We start from the raw sequence: 22,540 nt of genomic DNA, 5'->3' as shown, positions 1-22,540 counted from the left end.
ATTTGTTTTGACTGTATTGATGTAAATTGGTTTTGACTGGGCATTCCTGACTTTTTTCATGTATGCTCATGTGAATAGTTTCTGGGTGTACACTGATGTTAAAGTGGCAGTAGAACCTGGGAGATGCATGAACTATCTGACTCCCAAACCATGCCCTACAAAGCCACATTTTAAAAGTAAATAGGAGATGAATTGGAACTAAAGAACTTGCTTTCCATTTTTTTAATGTTAGGAGAAGATGGGCTATCTGCTCACAAAGTAATGCAGGTATTTGTAGCAGCTTGTCAACTTCTGAAGCCAACTTGAAGGCAACAGTAGTTTTTGTAAGTTTCTGGATCCAGTTCAGAAGAGCCCAGTTCATTTGAATACACCCAAAACAAATTCACAGTCTGTAGCCTCTGCAGCAGCGTCAGTTTCATAGAAACATAGAAACATAGAAAATAGGTGCAGGAGTAGGCCATTCGGCCCTTCTAGCCTGCACCGCCATTCAATGAGTTCATGGCTGAACAAGGCCAGCAATGTACACCTGTACGATACCTTAGCATATGCTGACCTTTGGACTTAAACACCTACTATACCAACAATAACTAGTTTAACTAGCTTAACACACTTAGGCTGGATTTTCGGCTTGTTGCCATCTCTGTTTTCAATCCAGAGGGGCGGGAGTAGCGGCGGAAAGTAGTTCCGGGTGGCCGGCCAGTTTCCAGCGCTCTGCCAGGCCATTCGGCGCTGGGTTTGTGGGAGCCGGGAGCAGGACCGCCCGGGAGAGGCGAGCCAGTGTGCAACACCCCTGGTTGCAACACCGGCTTGATATTTGGTTCGCGCCCGACCCGTAGTACCCCGTAACACACTCTAGTGGTACCGTTTGTGAAAGCTGGTGGTCTGAGCTGTACCGGCTGCAGTGAGTGAAGTAATGTCGACCTGAGGTAACTGTGATTGTTTTTTTATTTTTGCGATTAATATTGATGTGGCATCAGTAATGTATTGGGAATGTTTTTGATGGTTTAGTTACAGATTTTTTTTTCCACGGAAGCCTCTCTTAGGGCGCTCCGAGGCCAGCTGTTGAGCTCGGGATTTTCAGTTGCTCAGCCGGCCTAGTGCACTAAAAGAGGTGTGGAACACCTCCCTTAGTGCTCCACTCCACACTTGGGGCCCAGCTGATGAATTTTGCAGCTGGAGACGCAAACAATTTCCCGGCACAAAATTTACCGCTCCACCTGGGTTAACACCACAACAGAATTTCCACCCCCTTAGTGCCCTCCACCTCCTTTCTCCAAACAGCAAGAAACAGGAGAGAACTGTAACCCACAAACAACACAGGCAAAATGAGAGTATTACGCTTATAATAAAGGATGAAACTGAGTACTGTGAGCAATGAGTAAGTGTGACCTTAGCACCGTTAATTAGACTCCAGAGTGCAGATACCGCGTGGGTGGCCTGCTTATATACAGTGCTCCCAAGGGATGCTGGGATCTTTTGGGACTCCAAGGCCCTCTGGTGGTGGTGTGATACAGGTTGCCAAGGGTTAAATACATAATATCACTCCCTCGTAAAGTCAATATTTCACTTATTTACAGGGTGAGATGATCTGGGGCTTTTCACTCCCTTGTCAATTGTCTCGGTACAAATGCAGGTGTGGGTGAGTTCTTCACTGGGCAGCTGGGCAGCCAGCCTTGCCGGGCTGCTGGGGATGGTGAGTTCGGCTTCGTGATCAACCATGATGTCGGTTGCCGCTTGTGTGTGTGTTGGAGGGTCGAAGTTGGTGGTATCCTCTTCGGGTTGCTCGTAGCTGTTAGTGAACCGCAATTTGATTTGGTCCAAATGCTTTCTGCACGTTAGTCCTGAAACACCCTACTCTCTTCTTTGGCTATGACCGTGTCAGCGAGCCATTTGGGACCATGTCCATAATTGAGTACAAACACAGGATCATTGACCTCAATATCGCATGACAAATTTGCATAATCATGGTACATGCTTTATTGATGCCGCCTGCCCTCGACGTGATCACGGAGCTCAGGGTGGACAAGAGAGAACCGTGTTTTGAGCGCCCTTTTCATGAACAGCTCGGCTGGGGGAACCCCAGTGAGTGAGTGGGGTCTGGTGCAGTAGCTGAACAGAACTCGGGACAGTCGGATCTGCAGGGAGCCTTCCGGCACGCATTTCAGGCTTTGCTTGATGGTCTGAACTGCCCGTTCTGCCTGGCCGTTGGATGCGGGTTTGAACAGGGCAGATGTGACATATTTGATCCCATTGTGGGTCATGAATTCCTTGAATTCAGCACTGGTGAAACACAGCCTATTGTCACTGACTAGGACATCAGGCAGGCTGTGTGTGGCAAACATGGCTCGTAGGCTTTCGATGGTGGCGGTGGACATGCTTATAGACATTATTACACATTCAATCCATTTTGAATAAGCATCCACAACAATCAAGAACATTTTGCCTAGAAATGGGCCCGCATAGTCAACTTGGCTCCTAGACTGCGGTTTGGAGGGCCACGACCACAAACTTAGCAGTGCCTCTCTGGGTGCATTGCTCACTTGAGAGCAAGTGTTGCACTGCGCACGCATGACTCTAAATTTGAGTCGATGCCGGGCCACCACACATGGGATCTGGCTATGGCTTTCATCATTACGATGGCTGGGTGGGTGCGGTGTCGGTCACGTATGAACGTTTCTGTGCAAGACCATGCGATTACCCCACAAGAGACAGTCCACCTGCAAGGATATTTCGTCTTTGCGCCTGTGGAACGGCTTAATCTCTTCCTGTGTCTCCGCTGGGACGCTGGACCAGCTCCCATGGAGTACACAGTTTTTTTACCAGGGACAGAAAAGGATCCTGGCTGGTCCAGGTCCTGATCTGGCGGGCCGTAACGGGTGATTTTCATTTTCGAATGTATCCATCACCATGAGCAAGTCTGCAAGCTGTGCCATTTCCACCCCGGTGCTGGGCAATGGTGACCGACTGAGATTATCAGCGCAGTTCTCTGTGCCCGGTCTGTGGCGGATTACATAGTTGTATGCTGACAGTGTGAGCTCCCATCTTTGGATGCGGGCAGAGGCATTGGTGTTAATCCCTTTGCTCTCTGGGAATAGCGATATGAGCGATTTATGGTCAGTTTCAAGCTCAAACTTGAGACCAAACAAATACTGGTGCATTTTTTTCAGCCCATAAATGCATGCCAGAGATTCTTTTTCAATCATGCTGTAGGCCCTTTTGGCCATGGACAGACTCCTGGATACATAAGCGACCAGTTGCAAAATCCCCAATTCGCTAGCCTGTTGTAACACATACCCGACCCCATATGACGACGCATCGCAAGCTAGCACTAATCATTTACATGGGTTATGCAGAACAATCAATTTGTTTGAACATAACAGATTTCTGTTTTTCTTAAAGGCAACCTCTTGTGAGTTCCCCCATACCCAATCATCTCCCTTGTGCAGTAGCACATGTAGGGGTTCTAACAAGGTGCTTAACCCGGGTTGGAAATTACTGAAATAGTTGAGTCCCAGGAATGACTGCAGCTCTGACATGTTCTGTGGTCTCGGCGCATTCTTGATGGCCTCCGTCTTGGCGTCGGTGGGTCTGATGCCGTCTGCTGCAATTCTTCTTCACAAGAACTCGAACTCTGGCGCCAGGAAAACACACTTCGACCCTTTCAACCTGAGTCCCACGCGATCTAGCTGACTTAGAACCTCTTCCAGATTCTTCGATGGTGTCCCGACTTGTGACCAGTATGTTGTCCTGGAAAACCAAAGTGCGAGGAACCGACTTTAGCAGGCTTTCCATGTTCCGTTGGAAAATTGCCGCGGCCGACCGAATCCCGAACGGGCATCTGTTATAGATGAACACATCTTCGTGCATATTGATGCAGGTGTGGCCTTTCGAAAATTTCTCCAGTTCCTGCGTCATGTAGGCCAAGCTCAGGTCCAACTTGGTTAATGTCTTTCCTCCAGCCAGGGTCGCAAACAGTCAATCGACTCTGGATCAGTTCCTTTGGACTGGAGGGTAGCTAATGTAACACCACATTTTAAAAAGGGAGGGAGAGAGAAAGCGGGTAATTATTATAGACTGGTTAGCCTGACATCAGTAGTGGGAAAAATGTTGGAATCAATTATTAAGGATGAAATAGTGCATTTGGAAAGCAGTGACAGAACCGGTCCAAGTCAGCATGGATTTATGAAGGGGAAATCATGCTTGACAAATCTTCTGGAATTTTTTGAGGATGTAACTAGTAGAGTGGACAAGGGAGAACCAGTGGATATGGTATATTTGGACTTTCAAAAGGCTTTTGACAAAGTCCCATTCAAGAGATTGGTGTGCAAAATCAAAGCACATAGTATTGGGGGTAATATACTGACGTGGATAGAGAACTGGTTGGCAGACAGGAAGCGGAGAGTCGGGATAAATGGGTCCTTTTCAGAATGGCAGGCAGTGACTAGTGAAGTGCCGCAGGGCTCAGTGCTGGGACCCCAGCTCTTTATAATATACATCAATGATTTAGATAAAGGAATTGAGTGTAATATCTCCAAGTTTGCAGATGACACTAAACTGGGTGGCGGTGTGAGCTGTGAGGGGGACGCTAAGAGGCTGCCGGGTGACTTGGACAGGTTTGGTGAGTGGGCAAATGCATGGCAGATGCAGTATAATGTGGATAAATGTGAGGTTATCCACTTTGGGGGCAAAAACGCGAAGATAGAATATTATCTGAATGGCGGCAGATTAGGAAAAGGGGAGGTGCAACGAGACCTGGGTGTCATGGTTCATCAGTCATTGAAAGTTGGCATGCAGGTTCAGCAGGCGGTGAAGAAGGCAAATGGTATGTTGGCCTTCATAGCTAGGGGATTTGAGTACAGGAGCAGGGAGGTCTTACTGCAGTTGTACAGGGCCTTGGTGAGGCCTTACCTGCAATATTGTGTTCAGTTTTGGTCTCCTAATCTGAGGAAGGTCGTTCTTGCTATTGAGTGAGTGCAGCGAAGGTTCACCAGACTGATTCTTGGGATGGCAGGACTGATATATGAGGAGAGACTGGATCAACTGGGTCTTTATACATTGGAGTTTGCGAAGGATTATGTCATGGCCAATGCCAAGCACAAAAAAATCTCTCAGCATTTGTTCAAGGAATCCATCAAATTCACAATGTCCTGCAAGGTGCCTTAGTTCGGCAACATAGCTCACCACTTAGAAACATAGAAACATAGAAAATAGGTGCAGGAGTAGGCCATTCGGCCCTTCTAGCCTGCACCGCCATTCAATGAGTTCATGGCTGAACATTCAACTTCAGTACCCCATTCCTGCTTTCTCGCCATACCCCTTGATCCCCCGAGTAGTAAGGACCTCATCTAACTCCTTTTTGAATATATTTAGTGAATCCTGGCCCTCCGACCGTTGACACGTGTAGAACCATTACCTCGCCATCAAAACGCTTTCCTTAGGATTTAAGTGCTCCGGGACCAGCGTACACAATTCTTCATAGGATTTGGTTGTTGGTTTTACCGGAGCTAAAAGATTCTTCATGAGGCCATAGGTTGTTACCCCACAGACGGTAAGGAGGAAGGAGGATCGCATTTCATTTGGCAGCGTTCTCGTCCACTTCCAGCTCGTTGGCCACAAAGTATTGGTCGAGTCTCTCCACGAAGGCCTCCCAATCGTCCCCTTCTGAGAACTTCTCCAGGATACCAACAGTTCTTTGCATTTTCACGCGGTTGTTCGTTATCCCGTCGCCAATTATTACGCTCATAGTAAAGGATGAAACTGAGTACTGTGAGCAATGAGTAAGTGTGACCTTAGCTCCTTTAATAAGACTCCAGAGTGCAGGTACCGCGTGGGTGGTCTGCTTATATTCAGTGCTCCCAAGGGATGCTGGGATCCCTTGGGACTCCAACAGGTAGGCCCTCTGGTGGTGGTGTGATACAGGTTGCCAAGGGTTAAATACATAACAGAGAGTCTATTGTGTGAATGCCATTTCTTTGACCTGAGTGCACTCTGTTTTATTTCTACCATGCTCTTTGTAGTGTTGATAGTAATTTTGATGTTTACATTCCTCTGCAATGTGTCTTAAAACTGTAACTCTGTAAATTGTTACTTTCTAGACATATACTAAGTTTTCTTTTTCTTTTTTTAAACATGAATCCTAACATTGCGTTACAACGTTACAATCCACAACACAAATCGCTGAAAAATGAAAAGAACAAACACTCGCACTTACCTTTGCATCACTTTACCTTCCTCACCGGTGCCGGCTATGCTGGACTGCACTGGTTTCCCAGGCGGTCATTGCGAGGCGCGATCGCTTCCAAGTGTACGGGTCGGGTTCGAGTCAAAACTCGGACGGTGTCGCAACCAGGGGCATTGCACACCCGGTGCAGCTCTTCCTGGCGGGGATCGCGACCGGACGCAGGAGACCTCACCGCCGCATTTCACGCCGCTCTGGGACGAAACCCGGAGCGCAAAGGACTGGAAAATCTAGCCCATAAGATTCTGAGGAGGATTGACAGGATGGATGCTGAGAGGCTGTTTCCCCTGACTGGAGAGTCTAGAATAGGGGGCATAGTCTCAGGATAAGGGGTCGGACTTTTAAGACTGAGATGAGGAAGAATTTCTGCTGTGAATCTTTGGAATTCCCTGCCCCAAAGAGCTATGGATGCTCAATTATTGAGTTTTTTCAAGGATAAGATAGATAGATTTTTGGACTCTAGAAAAATCAAGGGATGTGGGAATTGAGCGGGAAAGTGGAGTTGAGGTCGGATATCAGCCAAGATCTTATTGAATGGCAGAGCAGGCTCAAGGGGCCGTATGGCCTACTCCTGCTCCTAATTGGTATGTTCTTATAGATCAGTGAACATAAGGGTGATGGGTGAACGGGACTTGTTGCAAGTTAGGAAACAGGCAGCAGAGTTTCGGATGAACTTAAGTTTATGGAGGATGGAAAATGGGAGACTGGCCAGGAGAGTATTGGAATAGTCGAGTACAGCCAAATATTACTTATTGGGAATTCATTTAGTAAAACTGAAGCCATCCTTCTGACTCCTGCCAGCCCTTATGTCAGTTTGGTATGGATTGCCATCAATCTTCTCCACTGCTGCCTCAGGCTGATTCAGCAGCTGTGATCTTCTGTTTGACCCTGAGCTCAGCTTCCCCTCCCACAACTACTCCATTACCAAGACTGCTTTGTTCCATCTATGGCCCTACCTTTCTCTGATCACAACTGGAACTTTAGTCCACGCCTTTTTACACTCTGGTTGAGTTCCATAACACTCTCGTAACCAACCTCAATCTTCTACAGTTTACAACTCATTCAAAATACCACAGCTTGAGTCTCCACCTATCCAAGATCTGCACTCTCATTGCCCCGTCCTCACCCACACTAACTCCCTCACTCTCTGAACTCTGAACCTCACCCCCACCCCTCAGTGAATGGTCTTTAAAATTCCCAACCTTTCTTTGAAATCCCTGTGTAACTTTAAAACCATTCTACCAGAGTGACCTCATCCAGCATTACGTCCCCGTCACGCATCCTGTGCCCCTCTAACTCTGGGCCACTGCTTGTTCCCCTGCACCATTCATAACCAGGTGCTAAGCTCCTGTCCTCTGGGACTCTTAGTTTTCTCTGGCCTGTCAGCTCCCCCTCTGCTGTTTATATTTCTCCCTCAAGGTAAAGCACTTTAGAAAATGCGAATCATTGGTAACAGTTAGTCTTTGGAAGCAGACACATTCCCACATGCTGAAATGGGCTCCACAGAACTTTCAACATCACTAAATCATTAATTTAAGACATGGCATGTGGGAAGTGTGGCATGCTTAGGACCAATGGTTCCCAAAACTCTCCATCATTCAGGCTTTCCTCGCCTCATGTCTGGGTCTTGTAGACTAATAGATACAGATTGATTGCCATGATTAGTCAACAACTATTTTGTTGTAATACTTTAATCACGTGCCCCTGATTAAAGGTGGGGGGGTGGGGCACATTCCAAAAACTTTTCAAGTCCCCCTTGTTTTTTTTTTGATTAAAATTTTTTTTTTTTTTGAGGGCACAGAAACACAAATTATACAAGTGCCCCCCCTGGCTAAAAGGGGCGGGGTGGGGGGTGGGGCGTGGGGGCGGTGGTGGGCACTAAAACCGACAAACTTAAAAAAATTAAACTTTTGACGTGGTTCAAATTAAAATGCCGGGGGTGATATGGTTAGTCAACAACTCCATTATCATTTTATCATGTGATTACCAGGATGATAGAAGGTGATGGACCTTGGTCTTTTTTCGACTAGCAATTCCTATGGGATGAGGAGGACCATTGGTCCTATAATGGTTCACCCATCCAGAATCATCATAGCATGAAATATAAAAACAGATCGTAAGAGTTTCCTCATAAAAAGGAAAAGTGGGTCCAAAATAAATGTTGGTTCTCTGAAAGATGAGACTGGGGAATTAATAATGGAGAACGGGTAAATGGCAGAGACGTTGAACAAATATTTTGCATCGGTCTTCACGGTAGACATCTCAATAGTGGATAATCAAGGGGCTATAGGGAGAGAGGAACTATCACTGTCACTAATGAAGTAATACTAGGTAAAATAATGGGACTAAAGGTGGACAAGTCCCTTGGATCTGATGGCTTAAATCCTCAGGTCTTAAGAGAAGTGCCTGCAGAGATAGTGGATGCATTAGTTGTAATCTACCAAAATTCCCTGGATTCTGGGGCGGTCCCAGCGGATTGGAAAACCGCAAATGTAACAACCCTATTTAAAAAAGGAGGGAGACAAAAAGCAGGAAACTATAGACCAGTTAGCCTAACATCTGTCATTGGGAAAATGTTGGAGTCCATTATTAAGGAGACAGTAGCGGGACATTTGGAAAAGCATAATTCAATCAAGCAGAGTCAGCATGGTTTTATGAAAGGGAAATCATGTTTGACAAATTTGCTGGAGTTCTTTGAGGATGTAACGAGCAGGGTGGATAAAGGGGAATCAGTGAATGTGGTGTATTTGGATTTCCAGAAGGCATTCGATAAGGTGCCACATAAGAGGTTACTGCACAAGATAAAAGTTCACGGGGTTGGGGGTAATATAGTCGCATGGATAGAGCATTGGCTAACTAACAGAAAACAGAGAGTCGGGATAAATGGGTCATTTTCCGGTTGGCAAACAGTGACTAGTGAGGTGCCGCAGGGATCGGTGCTGGGGCCTCAACTATTTACAATCTATATTAATGACGTGGATGAAGGGACCGAGTGCAATGTAGCCAAGTTTTCTGATGATACAAAGATGGGTGGGAAAGCAAATTGTGAGGAGGACATAAAACAATCTACAAAGGATATAGGCAGGCTAAGGGAGTAGGCAAAGATTTGGCAGATGGAGTATAATGTGGGATAATGTGAGGTTATCCACTTTGGCAGAAATAATAGAAAAGCAAATTATAATTTAAATGGAGAAAAATTGCAAAGTGCTGCAGTACAGAGGAACCTGGGGGTCCTTGTGCATGACACAAAAAGTTAGTATGCAGGTACAGCAAGTAAGCAGGAAGGCAAATGGAATGTTGGCTTTTATTACAAGGGGGATAGAGTATAAAGGCAGAGAAGTCCTGTTACAACTGTACAGGGTATTGGTGAGGCCACCCCTGGAGTACTGCGTACAGTTTTGGTCTCCGTATTTAAGGAAGAATATACTTGCATTGGAGACTGTTAGAGAAGGTTCACTAGGTTGATTCCAGAGATGAGGGGGTTGATTTATGAGGATAGATTGAGTAGGTTGGGTATATACACATTGGAGTTCAGAAGCATGAAAGGTGATCTTATTGAAACTTATAAGGTTATGAGGGGGCTCGACAAGATGGATGCAGAGAGGATATTTCCACTGATAGGGGAAACTAAAACATAGTCTTAGAATAAGGAGCCACCCATTTAAAACTGAGTTGAGTAGAAATTTATTCTCTCTGAGTGTTGTAAATCTATGGAATTCTCTGCCCCAGAGAGCTGTGGAGGCTGGGTCATTGAAGATATTTAAGGCAGAGATAGACAGATTTTTGAATGATAAGGGAATGCAGGGTTATGGGAAGTGGGCAGGGAAGTGCAACCAAGTCTATGATCAGATCAGCCATGATGTTATTGGGTGGCAGAGCAAGCTCAAGGTGCCAAACGGCCTACTCCTGCTCCTATTTCTTATGTTCTTATGTACAGTCCCCTGCCTCCCCCATCCCAGATATTGCTGCATCTAGTATCCTAAATACAACATAGAACATACACAGGGAGAAATTGTTTCCACTGGCAGGCGCGTTGGTAACATGAGGTCACAGATTTAAGATAACTGGCAAAGGAAGCAGAGGGAAGATGTGGTGAAATGGTTTTACGCAATGAGTTGTTATGATCTGCAAAAGCTTCTATAGTTATGTAAAGAGAAAAAGGTTAGTGAAGACAAACGTAGGTCCCCTGCAGTCAGAATCAGGGGATGTCATAACGGGAACAAAGAAATGGCAGACCAATTGAACAAGTACTTTGGTTCGGTATTCATTAAGGAGGACACAAACAACCTTCCGGATATAAAAAGGGTCAGAGGGTCTAGTAAGAAGGAGGAACTGAGGGAAATCCTTATTAGTCGGGAAATTGTGTTGGGGAAATTGATGGGATTGAAGGCCGATAACTCCCCAGGGCCTGATGGACTGCATCCCAGAGTACTTAAGGAGGTGGCCTTGGAAATAGCGGATGCATTGACAGTCATTTTCCAACATTCCATAGACTCTGGATCAGTTCCTATGGAGTGGAGAGTAGCCAATGTAACCCTACTTTTTAAAAAAGGAGGGAGAGAAAAAACATGGAATTATAGACCGGTCAGCCTGACATCGGTAGTGGGTAAAATGATGGAATCAATTATTAAGGATATCATAGCAGCGCATTTGGAAAGAGGTGACATGACAGGTCCAAGTCAGCATGGATTTGTGAAAGGGAAATCATGCTTGACAAATCTTCTGGAATTTTTTGAGGATGTTTCCAGTAGAGTGGACAAGGGAGAACCAGTTGATGTGGTGTATTTGGACTTTCAGAAGGCTTTCGACAAGGTCCCACACAAGAGATTAATGTGCAAAGTTAAAGCATATGGGATTGGGGGTAGTGTGCTGACGTGGATTGAGAACTGGTTGGCAGACAGGAAGCAAAGAGTAGGAGTAAATGGGTACTTTTCAGAATGGCAGGCAGTGACTAGTGGGGTACCGCAAGGTTCTGTGCTGGGGCCCCAGCTGTTTACATTGTACATTAATGATTTAGACGAGGGGATTAAATGTTGTATCTCCAAATTTGCGGATGACACTAAGTTGGGCGGCAGTGTGAGCTGCAAGGAGGATGCTATGAGGCTGGAGAGTGATTTGGATAGGTTAGGTGAGTGGGCAAATGCATGGCAGATGAAGTATAATGTGGATAAATGTGAGGTTATCCACTTTGGTGGTAAAAACAGAGAGACAGACTATTATCTGAATGGTGACAGATTAGGAAAAGGGGAGGTGCAACAAGACCTGGGTGTCATGGTACATCAGTCATTGAAGGTTGGCATGCAGGTACAGCAGGCGGTTAAGAAAGCAAATGGCATGTTGGCCTTCATAGCGAGGGGATTTGAGTACAGGGGCAGGGAGGTGTTACTACAGTTGTACAGGGCCTTGGTGAGACCACACCTGGATTATTGTGTACAGTTTTGGTCTCTTAACTTGAGGAAGGACATTCTTGCTATTGAGGGAGTGCAGCGAAGGTTCACCAGACTGATTCCCGGGATGGTGGGACTGACATATCAAGAAAGACTGGATCAACTGGGCTTGTATTCACTGGAGTTCAGAAGAATGAGAGGGGATCTCATAGAAACGTTTCAAATTCTGACGGGTTTAGACAGGTTAGATGCAGGAAGAATGTTCCCAATGTTGGGGAAGTCCAGAACCAGGGGTCACAGTCTAAGGATAAGGGGTAAGCCATTTAGGACCGAGATGAGGAGAAACTTCTTCACCCAGAGAGTGATGAACCTGTGGAATTTCTCTACCACAGAAAGTTGTTGAGACCAATTCACTAAATATATTCAAAAAGGAGTTAGATGTAGTCCTTGCTATTAGAGGGATCAAGGGGTATGGCGAGAAAGCAGGAATGGGGTACTGAAATTGCATGTTCAGCCATGAACTCATTGAATGGCGGTGCAGGCTCGAAGGGCCGAATGGCCTACTCCTGCACCTATTTTCTATGTTTCTATGATCTGGAATGTTAGCAAAGGTAATTGGATATATTATTGAAAACGAGAAAATTTTAGGGCTGTGGGGGAGAGTGGGATTAATTGGATCGTTTTTTAAAGAGACGCTGGGCCGAATGGCCTCCTTCTGTGCGGTATGATTCTATGCCAGGAGTGGCACTCGTGAGCAGTGAGTGCTTCCCCGCCGGCACGGCCTCGCTGCCCACCAGCCAGACTTGGAGCTTCGGCCTCACGTCGAGCGCAACCCCGAGAGCGCCGCCGCTCAGCACAGCGCTCCGTACGTGCGCACTCCCGCCCGGGGGGGGGGGTGTGGGGCGACGTTCCGTACGTGCGCACTCCCGCCCGCTCTCACTGACGTCATCCGGCGTTGCTGCAGTGACGGTGGAAGATGGCGGCGCGGCGGAGTCAGCTTTCTCCCAGCGCCTCGGATCCGGCTCCGGCCTCCGACAGGCCCGACTCGCCAGGATTCACTGGCGGTAACGCCAGTCCCCCGGGCCCTGGGGCGGCAACAACAACAACAACAACAGTTGGCGGCGGGGTGGTGAGCGACTCGGGCCGCGAGCTATTCGAGGCCTGCAGGAACGGCGACGTTTTGCGGGTGAAGCGCCTGGTGGATTCGGGCAATGTGAACGCCAAGGACATGGCCGGCAGGAAATCTACGCCGCTGCACTTTGCCGCAGGTGTGTAACCCCATTTTGAAGGAGGGTGGGGGATTAGAGCGGCGTCTCCGGGAGGTGGGACGAGCGGGGCTCTCCCGTTGGTGGCGGTAGCCCGGGGCCGAGGGCCGTCTGAGCGCAATCGAGCCTACCTCTACCCCGGGCACAATCTCGGCTTCGGGGCCCTGGGACCTCGCCGCCGTCAAAACAAACCAGCAACTGCGGGGCGGGGCATGAAGGTGCTGGCATGGGCCCGGAGGAGAGCAGTGACGGGGATCACTGGAATCCCTGCTGGGATCTGCGAGTATTACAAACTGACAGCCCAATGCAGCCTTTACCAGGATTGCCTATGAATCGTAACATAAGAAATAGGAGCAGGGCTCGGCCATACGGCTCCTCGAGCCTGCTCCGCCAGTCAATAAAATCATGGCTGATTATCGACCTCAACTCCACTTTCCCATCCGATCTCCAAATCCCTTGATTCCCCTAGAGTCTATCATGTAACATGAATTTATGGTGCTTAATTGGACTTCATATGGAGAGGAGGTGGAGAACATGTTGAGGTAAGGGGAAGACAATCCTTCTGTTGTGATGTAACCAATAATTTCATTATTGGCTCACTTGTAAAGTGAGAGCTGGCTGTGCTGAAGGTGTGATGCATATCACCTTTGCTAAGCAAAAAACTGTTGTCAACATAGGAACAGACGAAAATGATACAGGAAAAGATCAGCTGGTCTACCAAGCCTGTCCCACACTCATGACAGCTGGAATATCGTGACTAGCCATTTCCTATTCCCCCTCCACTTTCTATATGGTTCATGTGATCTCCTAGACTGATCACCTAAGGGGATTGGAGAGGAATTTTCCAAAGTGATCTTTCCCTTATTGGCCTTGGATTTGTTTGCCTCTCCCAAAAGATTAGAGAAAAACAAACTCGGGGCCAAAAAGGGAAAAATTACTCTGGGAAATTCCTGTCCAGCCCCCTTGGGTGACATAAACCAGTCCAGGAGATCACAAGGACCACTTATAATCTGTAAAACCACTTAGTTTCTATATACTGCGATCTCTGCCCAGTCAAAAACCAAATACTTTTTTTTAATGCTGTCTCCTTTGCCCGCTGCAGTTGCTGTTGCAGATTTTTATTTCTCAAAACACCCCCCAAAATTAAGGAACTGCTTTCCTTCCTTCCTAGTTTACACAGGCCTTTTAAAGCCTGAGCTTGCCGTCAACTAATCTCTACTTGATCCAACTTGTTTTCGCTCCTACTCTTTTCAACCATGCTGCAGTGAGCCATGGCCCTTCCCTTGGGTTTCTCAAATGCTGTCAAGTGTTAAAAAAACATTTCAGGGTGATTACAAAACTGGGAAAAGTAGATCAGTCCCCACCACTTACTAAACTGAAAGAACTTGGATATGGCATAACTAATATTCATATAACCCAATAAAGCACGCCGACAAACAACATGGACTTGTAAAAAACATGCATATTCAGGTACAAAGAAGCAGATAATCCAGGGTTTTGAAAAATCTTTATTACATTGTTCCTGCAGTTCAAAAGTTCTCATCTAAAGTTGCTTTTGTGATGGATTGAAGTGTGGGGAAACCAGTTTTCTAGCAGGTCATGTAGGCTGTGAGTGAATCTAATAAAAATAAATAACACTGCGCGGCTAAATCATGTGTTATATTTTCCTATGGACTTTCATCAGTACCAATTGATAAATTCAAAAATAGAACTGCATGAATATCTAGTTGGGAAACGGTTTGGACGACCATAAGATGATCAAGCGATTCATGAGACATGATGTGCAATGGCACGATGGACCAAACAGTTGCCTACTAAACCAACCTTTCGAGGATTTATTTGATTAGGGTGGATAGAGAATGTGTAGGACAGCTGGTCATGAGTTAAAAGGGTAGATGTAGGGAAGGATAAATATGCTGCAGTTATGTTGGATTTTTTTCAGGTGGGAAGGGGAAGGAATCTGTGAGTATGTATTCACAAAGTAAATTTAAGTAGAAGATGGAGTCATGTCTACGGTAGGGTTGAAGAAACAGTTGATTTGGCTTTTTCTAGGTTCATTGTAGTGTAATGCAATAAATCTCTATATTTGTTCTGGATTAATGCGAGCAGTTCAATAAATGTAAGATACCTCTTGGGAAGGTTGATAAATAGCTTGGGTTATAATTACAATCGTTAAAGTGCTCCTCTGAGTGCTTTGAGTTCTGTTGATTCAAACAGAGTTTTAAAACATGCACTGAAGCTCATGTTGAACTGCAAAAGTGCCTTTATTAAAATAAAAACAGGAAATGCTGGAAATCTCAGCGGCTCAGGCAGTATCTGTGATTGACCTGAAACGTTAACTCTGTTTCTCTCCACAGATGCTGCCTGACCCACTGAGATTTCCAGCATTCTCTGTTTTTATTTCAGATTCCAGCATTTGCAGTATTTTGCTTTTGGCTTCACTAAAAAGTTCAGTTTTTGATATCCAGTCAGAAATGAACAAATGTGATTAAAATTTGCTTCCAGCCAGAAAGTAATAATTTAAACTGTTGTATTACAATGCTATATTTTTGTTTAAAGCAATCTTACTTTCAAATTACCAGTGTGGTGGTGAGATGTTACCAATTATGTTTTTATGCAATAAGATTATGAATGGATATTTTGAGTATCTGCAGGCTGCATTGCAGGTCAGTAATTCACATCTTCAAGCCTAGTTTTATATTTGATTGCAGCAAAACTTTATATTCTTGTATTACTTCTTGTATTAATTATTTGTTGCAATTGTTTTACCATTTTAACTTTAACCTGTTTTGTGATTTGGTTGAATCAGAGAGGTTATTTTCAGATCTGGTACATGTTAACGAACTGAAATATTTAAGAGATTTGAGACTTGAATTTCACTGTGAATGTCTCCATTTGTACCATGCAGATATAAATTTGCAATTGTACACATGCTGCCAGCATTTTAAGTTTGTTTAGAAACAGTGGGCATGTGTCTTGAAGTAGTCTCACATTTGGCCGGAGGCTAAGAAGTCTAAGCTTGACAGCTACTGTACTGATATATTAAATAGATGTCCTGATTAATATAATTCAATTGCAGAATTCCCTTGTCCCTGGCTGAAGCTGTTTTATAGTCTATAAAGTAGTTGTATGTTTGAGAAGATGAGCCCTTATTTGCAGTCTCCGGAGGTTTCTTAACAAATTTTGATGCCATAGTGTAAAATATTAATTTAACAAGGGATGCTTTGATGCCAGATCAACTGGAGTAAAATTAATTTCAAAACTTTAGGCATGTTTATAAACAGCTGATTGTTTCTTAACTTAAGGTACAGATAAGCCATGATCTAATAGAATAGAACAGGCTCGAGGGGCTGAATAGCCTACTCCTGTAATTGTAACTGTTTTACTGATGTGAATTACAAGGTTTATTTTGGGACAGAAAATGTGAAATTATGTTACTGGGAGAAGTATACAGCCCCATTTGAAGCAGATCCGAATGGTTTTTAAATGGAAATTGAGGTAAGAGGTGATTGGAGATTGACTCCTTCCTCACAGCAGGGAGGGAAATATTGGCAGCTGATCTCAAACACCTCATTGCATCTAGACACAAGCTCCTGGCCTCATCTTGTTCTGCAAGAATAGCTGTTCACACTTTGAAGACATCCATATGGCTCAATTTGTTTCTTTTTCTAAAGCGGGAATGTTAGAATGTTCAGCAGTGTCCTACAGACTTTGAAACTCTAGAAATTCATAGAATAATAGAATTATTCAACGCAGGAGGAGACTATTCGGCCCATCGTGCCTGTGCCAGCTCTTTGAAAGAACTATCCAATTAGTCACATTCCCTTACTTTTTCCCCATAGCCCTGCAAATTTTTCCACTTCAGGTTACTTTTGGATTGTTTTAAAAAATAGGCTACATGTTACTGGTTCAATACCAATGTTTGGTCAAAAATTCCCTATTGAGTCCTAAAGGCTGTGGTTGGGAGATATATTTTCCAAGGAGTTAGCACTGGCTGTTCTTGGAATAGATTATTTGGGGGGTAGTGTATAAAAGTAGGAGATCATGCATTCAATATTCTTAATAGGCTATTTGGTAATTAATACTATGTTAGAGTAAAATACACAGGCCAATTTAATTCATGATCTCATTGCTTTCACCAGTGCCATCAATAGTACTTCCTATGTTGTACATTTATGATGCAAAAATGGAAGATCTGCAGATTGAATCTTACCAGTGGATCCCATTTCCAGATGCTCAGTTCTGGTTGCAGCAAAATGATCAAGTGATATTGCAGAATTACAGATATTGCAACTTAATATGCTCTCTCCAAATATATAAAATCTATGTGCATGTAGCTCGATGTTTTTCATAGTTTAGGTGGATGTAGTGCAAAAATGTAACATTCCCACTTTTAGTGCTTTGCTAATACGTTAACAAGAACCTGACATCAGTGTGGGTGTGCGAGTACATATATTGAGGTTTTGAGAATAGATGCTTCTTTCAGAATCAGTTTGCCCAATCTAAAACTGTACAGTGGGAATGACTGCATTAACAGCAATGACTTGTATTTATATAGCACCTTTAACGTAGTAAAACATCCCAAAGTGCTTCACGGGAGCTTTATCAAACAAAATTTGACACCGGGCCACATGAGATATAAGGGCAGATGACCAAAAGCTTGGTCAAAGAAGTAGATTTTAAGCAGCATCTTAAAGGAGAAAAGTGAAGCGGAGAGTTTTAAGGAGGGAATTGCAGCGCTTATGGCCTTGGCAGCTGAAGACACGGCCGCCTATAGTGGAACGATTAAAATCGGGGATGCTCAAGAGGCCAGAACTGGAGAAGCACAGATACCTTGGCGGTTTGTGGGACTGGAGATGATTAGAGATAGAGAGGGGCGAGGCTATGAAGGGATTTGAAAATAACGCTAAGAATATTAAAATGGAGGTGTTGCTTAACCACCATGGCAGCACCTTCATGCCCCGCCCCGCAGTTGAGGATGATTGTTTTCTTGAGGAATATTTGTTTTCTGTCTGTGATTCCAAAAGATGTTGATTGAATAATGAAATGTTCATCCAGCAGATTAGGGACTTAGGGCCCAAGTTTCCACATGATTTGCACCTGATTTTTAGGAGCAACTGGTGGAGAACGGACTATCTTAGAAATCGCAATTCTCCACATTTTTTTTTCTGCAGTTCTAGTCAGGTAGAACAGTTCCATTTTGGAACACAATTTTTTCTTCAAAAGGGGGCGTGTCCGGCCACTGACATCTGATTTCAAAGTTTCCACAGTGAAAACGTACTCCAAACTAACTTAGAATGGAGCAAGTGAAGATTTTTGTAGAACTGAAAAAACCTGTTCTACACATTAAAAAATCAGGCGCAGGTTACAAATTAGGCGTCCAGAACGAGGTAGGGGAAGGGAAGTCATTAAATTCTATAATAAATCCTTATTTATACTTATGCAAATATTATACAAATAAATCCAACCTGAATAAACATTTATAAGCAAAGAAAAGATTAAATAAACCATCTTCCTACCTGTGTGAAAGTGCTTCAGGCAGGCCTTTCGGGACTGAAGGCTGAACCAGCACCAGATTTACAGGTAGGTGGCGTTGGGTCGGGTCGGGGAGGTTCGGGTCGGGTCGGAGGGAGGGAGGGAGAGAGAGGGGAGGCGGGGGGAGAGAGAGAGAGGGGAGGCGGGGGGAGAGAGAGAGAGGGGAGGCGGGGGGAGAGAGGAGGCGGGGGGAGAGAGAGAGAGAGAGAGGAGGCGGGGGGAGAGAGAGAGAGAGAGAGAGGAGGCGGGGGGAGAGAGAGAGAGAGAGAGAGAGAGAGAGAGAGAGAGAGAGAGAGAGGAGGCGGGGAGAGAGAGAGAGAGGAGGCGGGGGGAGAGAGAGAGAGAGGAGGCGGGGGGAGAGAGAGAGAGGAGGCGGGGGGAGAGAGAGAGAGGAGGCGGGGGGAGAGAGAGAGAGGAGGCGGGGGGAGAGAGAGAGAGGAGGCGGGGGGAGAGAGAGAGGAGGCGGGGGGAGAGAGAGAGAGGAGGCGGGGGGAGAGAGAGAGAGGAGGCGGGGGGAGAGAGAGAGAGGAGGCGGGCGGGGGAGAGAGAGAGAGAGAGAGGAGGCGGGGGGAGAGAGAGAGAGAGGAGGCGGGGGGAGAGAGAGAGGAGGCGGGGGGAGAGAGAGAGAGAGAGAGGAGGCGGGGAGAGAGAGAGAGGAGGCGGGGGGAGAGAGAGAGAGGAGGCGGGGGGAGAGAGAGAGGAGGCGGGGGGAGAGAGAGAGAGGAGGCGGGGGGAGAGAGAGAGGAGGCGGGGGGAGAGAGAGAGAGAGGAGGCGGGGGGAGAGAGAGAGAGAGGAGGCGGGGGGAGAGAGAGAGAGAGAGAGGAGGCGGGGGGAGAGAGAGAGAGAGAGGAGGCGGGGGGAGAGAGAGAGAGAGGAGGCGGGGGGAGAGAGAGAGAGAGGAGGCGGGGGGAGAGAGAGAGAGAGGAGGCGGGGGGAGAGAGAGAGAGAGGAGGCGGGGGGAGAGAGAGAGAGAGAGGAGGCGGGGGGAGAGAGAGAGAGAGGAGGCGGGGGGAGAGAGAGAGAGAGGAGGCGGGGGGAGAGAGAGAGAGAGGAGGCGGGGGGAGAGAGAGAGAGAGAGGAGGCGGGGGGAGAGAGAGAGAGAGGAGGCGGGGGGAGAGAGAGAGAGAGGAGGCGGGGGGAGAGAGAGAGAGAGGAGGCGGGGGGAGAGAGAGAGAGAGGAGGCGGGGGGAGAGAGAGAGAGAGGAGGCGGGGGGAGAGAGAGAGAGAGGAGGCGGGGGGGGAGAGAGAGAGAGGAGGCGGGGGGGAGAGAGAGAGAGGAGGCGGGGGGAGAGAGAGAGAGGAGGCGGGGGGAGAGAGAGAGAGGAGGCGGGGGGAGAGAGAGAGGAGGCGGGGGGAGAGAGAGAGGAGGCGGGGGGGAGAGAGAGTTCAGGTCGGATCCAGTGGGGGGGTCGGGTCGGGGGTTGAGAGCGCGGGTCGGGTCCAGTCGGGGGGGGGGGGCGGAGTGGGACCGGGAGTCGGGTCGGGTCCAGTCCGGGGGTGGGGGGGGGCGGGGGAGAGAGGGGAGCAGGAGGTCGGGTCGGGTCCAGTCGGGGGGGGGGTGGAGTGGGAGCGGGAGTCGGGTCGGGTCCAGTCGGGGGGGGGGGGGTGGGTGGCGGGTGTCCGGTCCGGAGGCAGTGGGGGGGGGAAGCGGGTGGCGGGTCTGGTCGGGGGGGGTAGGGCGCAGGAGCTGGCCGTGGGAGGAGCCTTATTCACGCAGCCCCAGTGAGGCCATTCGGCCAGGGCTAGGGGCTGCGTGCTTCGGGCCCCTCCCACACAGTTTCGGGCGCCTGGAGCTACTGCACTTGCGTGCCCACTGTAGCGCGCATGTGCAGAGGTCCCGGCACTGTTTTCAGCGCAGGGACCTGGCTCCGCCCCCCCCACAGCTCGTGCTGCGCTGCGCCGAGGGCCAGAGGACCTGCAGGGAGGTGGAGAATATGGAGGATTTTTTTAGGCGCACTTTGTGGCGCGAAAACCGGGCGTCCAGATCGGGACTGCGCCGTTCTAGGCACGTGTGGAAACTTGGGCCCAAAGTGTGTAAACTTCTTGGGAATTAAAAGAACTAGTTTTTATCTCTATCCTGAATAGAGTGTTCAGTTGTCAATGTTCTTTTGGGACTCATAGAATCCTAGAAATTTGCAGCTTTCTGCCTGTACTGCCCTTTCAGGCAGTGAGTTCCAGACCCCCACCCCCTCTGGGTGAAGAAATTTCCCCTCATATCTCCTCTAAACCTCCCCGCAATTACTTTACATCTGTGTCCCCTGGTTGTTGATCCCTCTGCTAAGGGAAATGGATCCTTCCTATACACTCTATCCAGGCCCCCCATAATTTTATGCACCTCAATCAGGCCTCCTCTGTTCCAAAGAAAACAGACTCAGCATCGCCAATCTTTCCTCATAGCCAAAATTCTCCCATCCAGGCAACATTCTTGTAAATCTCCTCTGCACCCTTTCCAGTGCAATCACATCTTTCCTGTAATGCACACAGTACTCCAGCTGTGGCCTTAGCAGTGTTTTATACAGTTCAAGCATAACGTCCTTGCTCTTGTATTCCATGCCTCGACTAATAAAAGCAAGTATTCCATATGCCGCCTTAACCACCTTATCTACCTGGCCTGCTACCCTCAGGGATAGTGGACCTGCACTCCAAGGTTCCTTTGTTCCTCTATACTTTTCAGTGTCATACCGTTTAATGTGCATTCCCTTGCCTTGTTAGACCTCCCCAAATGTATTACCTCACACTTATCCGGATTGAATTCCATTTGCCACTGTTCTGCCCACCTGACCACATTGATATCGTCCTGCAATCCGCAGCTTTCTTCTTCATTATCATTATCAACCACACAGCCTATTTTAGTGTCATCTGCAAATTTCTTAATCAGACACCCCCAACATTCAAGTCCAAATCATTGATATATATACCACAAAAAGCAGGGGACCCAGCACTGAGCCCTGTGGAACCCCATTAAATACAGCCTTCCAGTCCAAAAACACCCATTAACCGTGATTAATCCGTGTCTTTCTAGATGATTAATACTGTCCGTCAGAATTTTTCCCAATATTTTGCCCACCACAAATATTACAAAAGGAGTTAGGGACATTGGGGAAGGAACAAAAAATGTTTTCCAAGGATGATACCAAAACTGAGGTTACAACTATCAGGGAAGACTGAATAGGCTGAGGCTCTTTTATTTTCTAGAAAAGAGAAGGCTGAGAAGTGACCTGTTGGAGATCTTTAAAATTATGAAAGAATTTGATAGGGTAGATGTAGAGAAGCTATTTTCCACTTGTTGGGTAGTCCAAAACTAACAGCCAGTAAGGAATTCAGAAGAAACTTATTTAATGAGGGAATGGCTAGAATCCAAAACTTGCGACCAGAAGGAGTAGTTGAGACGATTAGCACAGATGCATTTAATGGGATACATGAGGGAGAAAGAATTAGAAGGCTATGTTGATGGGGTGGGAGGAGACATCTTATGGAGCATAAACACTGGCATAGACCTCTTGGGTCAAAAGGCCTGTTTCTGTGCTATAAATAATATGTATTGGTATGTAATGTTTATCCTAACTCCTGCAGTAGTCAGAATTTATCCCATTTGTTCTGCAGCTGCCTCAGGTTTGTTTACATCCCACGATACAAGTCACAATAAATAACAAGTTTTCTTTTCTGTTTGTCAACCAACTAGTTTTTAAAGGCTTGCAGCTTTTCAGCATACGCCACTTTAATTTCCAGGTGGTGCTCATTAAATCATATCTGGAGCAGTTGCTTGCTGGGACCAAAGATCTTTAGTCTTATCAATGTAAGCAGCTTCTTTAAAGATCTTCGATGAGAGTTGGTGTTTTCGGGTATTGAAATTTGGCCCCTCCCTTCAGTGATGCATGAGTTCAAACATTGGGGGTCTTTCAACCATTTAATATCATGACGGTGTATGCATTTTTGTGACTGAATGGGTGAGTGATAACTTTAAGCTAGATAGATGGTAATTTAATAGTCACATCAAGTATTGCCTGGTGATCTTGATGTACTGATGTTGGATAGCATTGTAGTCCAGTGAAGGTGCGTTCATGATTGGTAGTGGTGTTCCACAAGGATCAGTGCTGGGACCACTGTTCACAAT

The 22,540-nt window shown here is 46.6% G+C and overlaps 1 protein-coding gene across 3 annotated transcripts in view; it reads left to right on the top strand.

Moving 5' to 3' along the window:
• Positions 1–12,565: 12,565 nt before the first annotated feature.
• The window catches only part of tnksa (tankyrase, TRF1-interacting ankyrin-related ADP-ribose polymerase a), a 196,269-nt gene continuing 186,294 nt past the window's right edge, over positions 12,566–22,540 (top strand). For all 3 annotated transcript variants that reach the window (XR_011593293.1, XM_070880229.1, XM_070880222.1), the window contains exon 1: positions 12,566–12,893. Coding sequence is in view for 2 of the 3 variants with exons in the window: in XM_070880229.1 (XP_070736330.1) it covers positions 12,602–12,893 (292 nt within the window). In the remaining variant the exon portion in view is untranslated. The remainder of the gene's footprint in view (positions 12,894–22,540) is intronic.

This window comes from Pristiophorus japonicus, chromosome 1 (genome assembly GCF_044704955.1).
Source record: "Pristiophorus japonicus isolate sPriJap1 chromosome 1, sPriJap1.hap1, whole genome shotgun sequence".
In the NCBI taxonomy this organism is placed as follows: Eukaryota; Metazoa; Chordata; class Chondrichthyes; family Pristiophoridae; genus Pristiophorus; species Pristiophorus japonicus.
The sequence above is the reverse complement of the archived record's forward strand: the minus strand, read 5'-3'. Positions and strand labels throughout refer to the sequence as shown.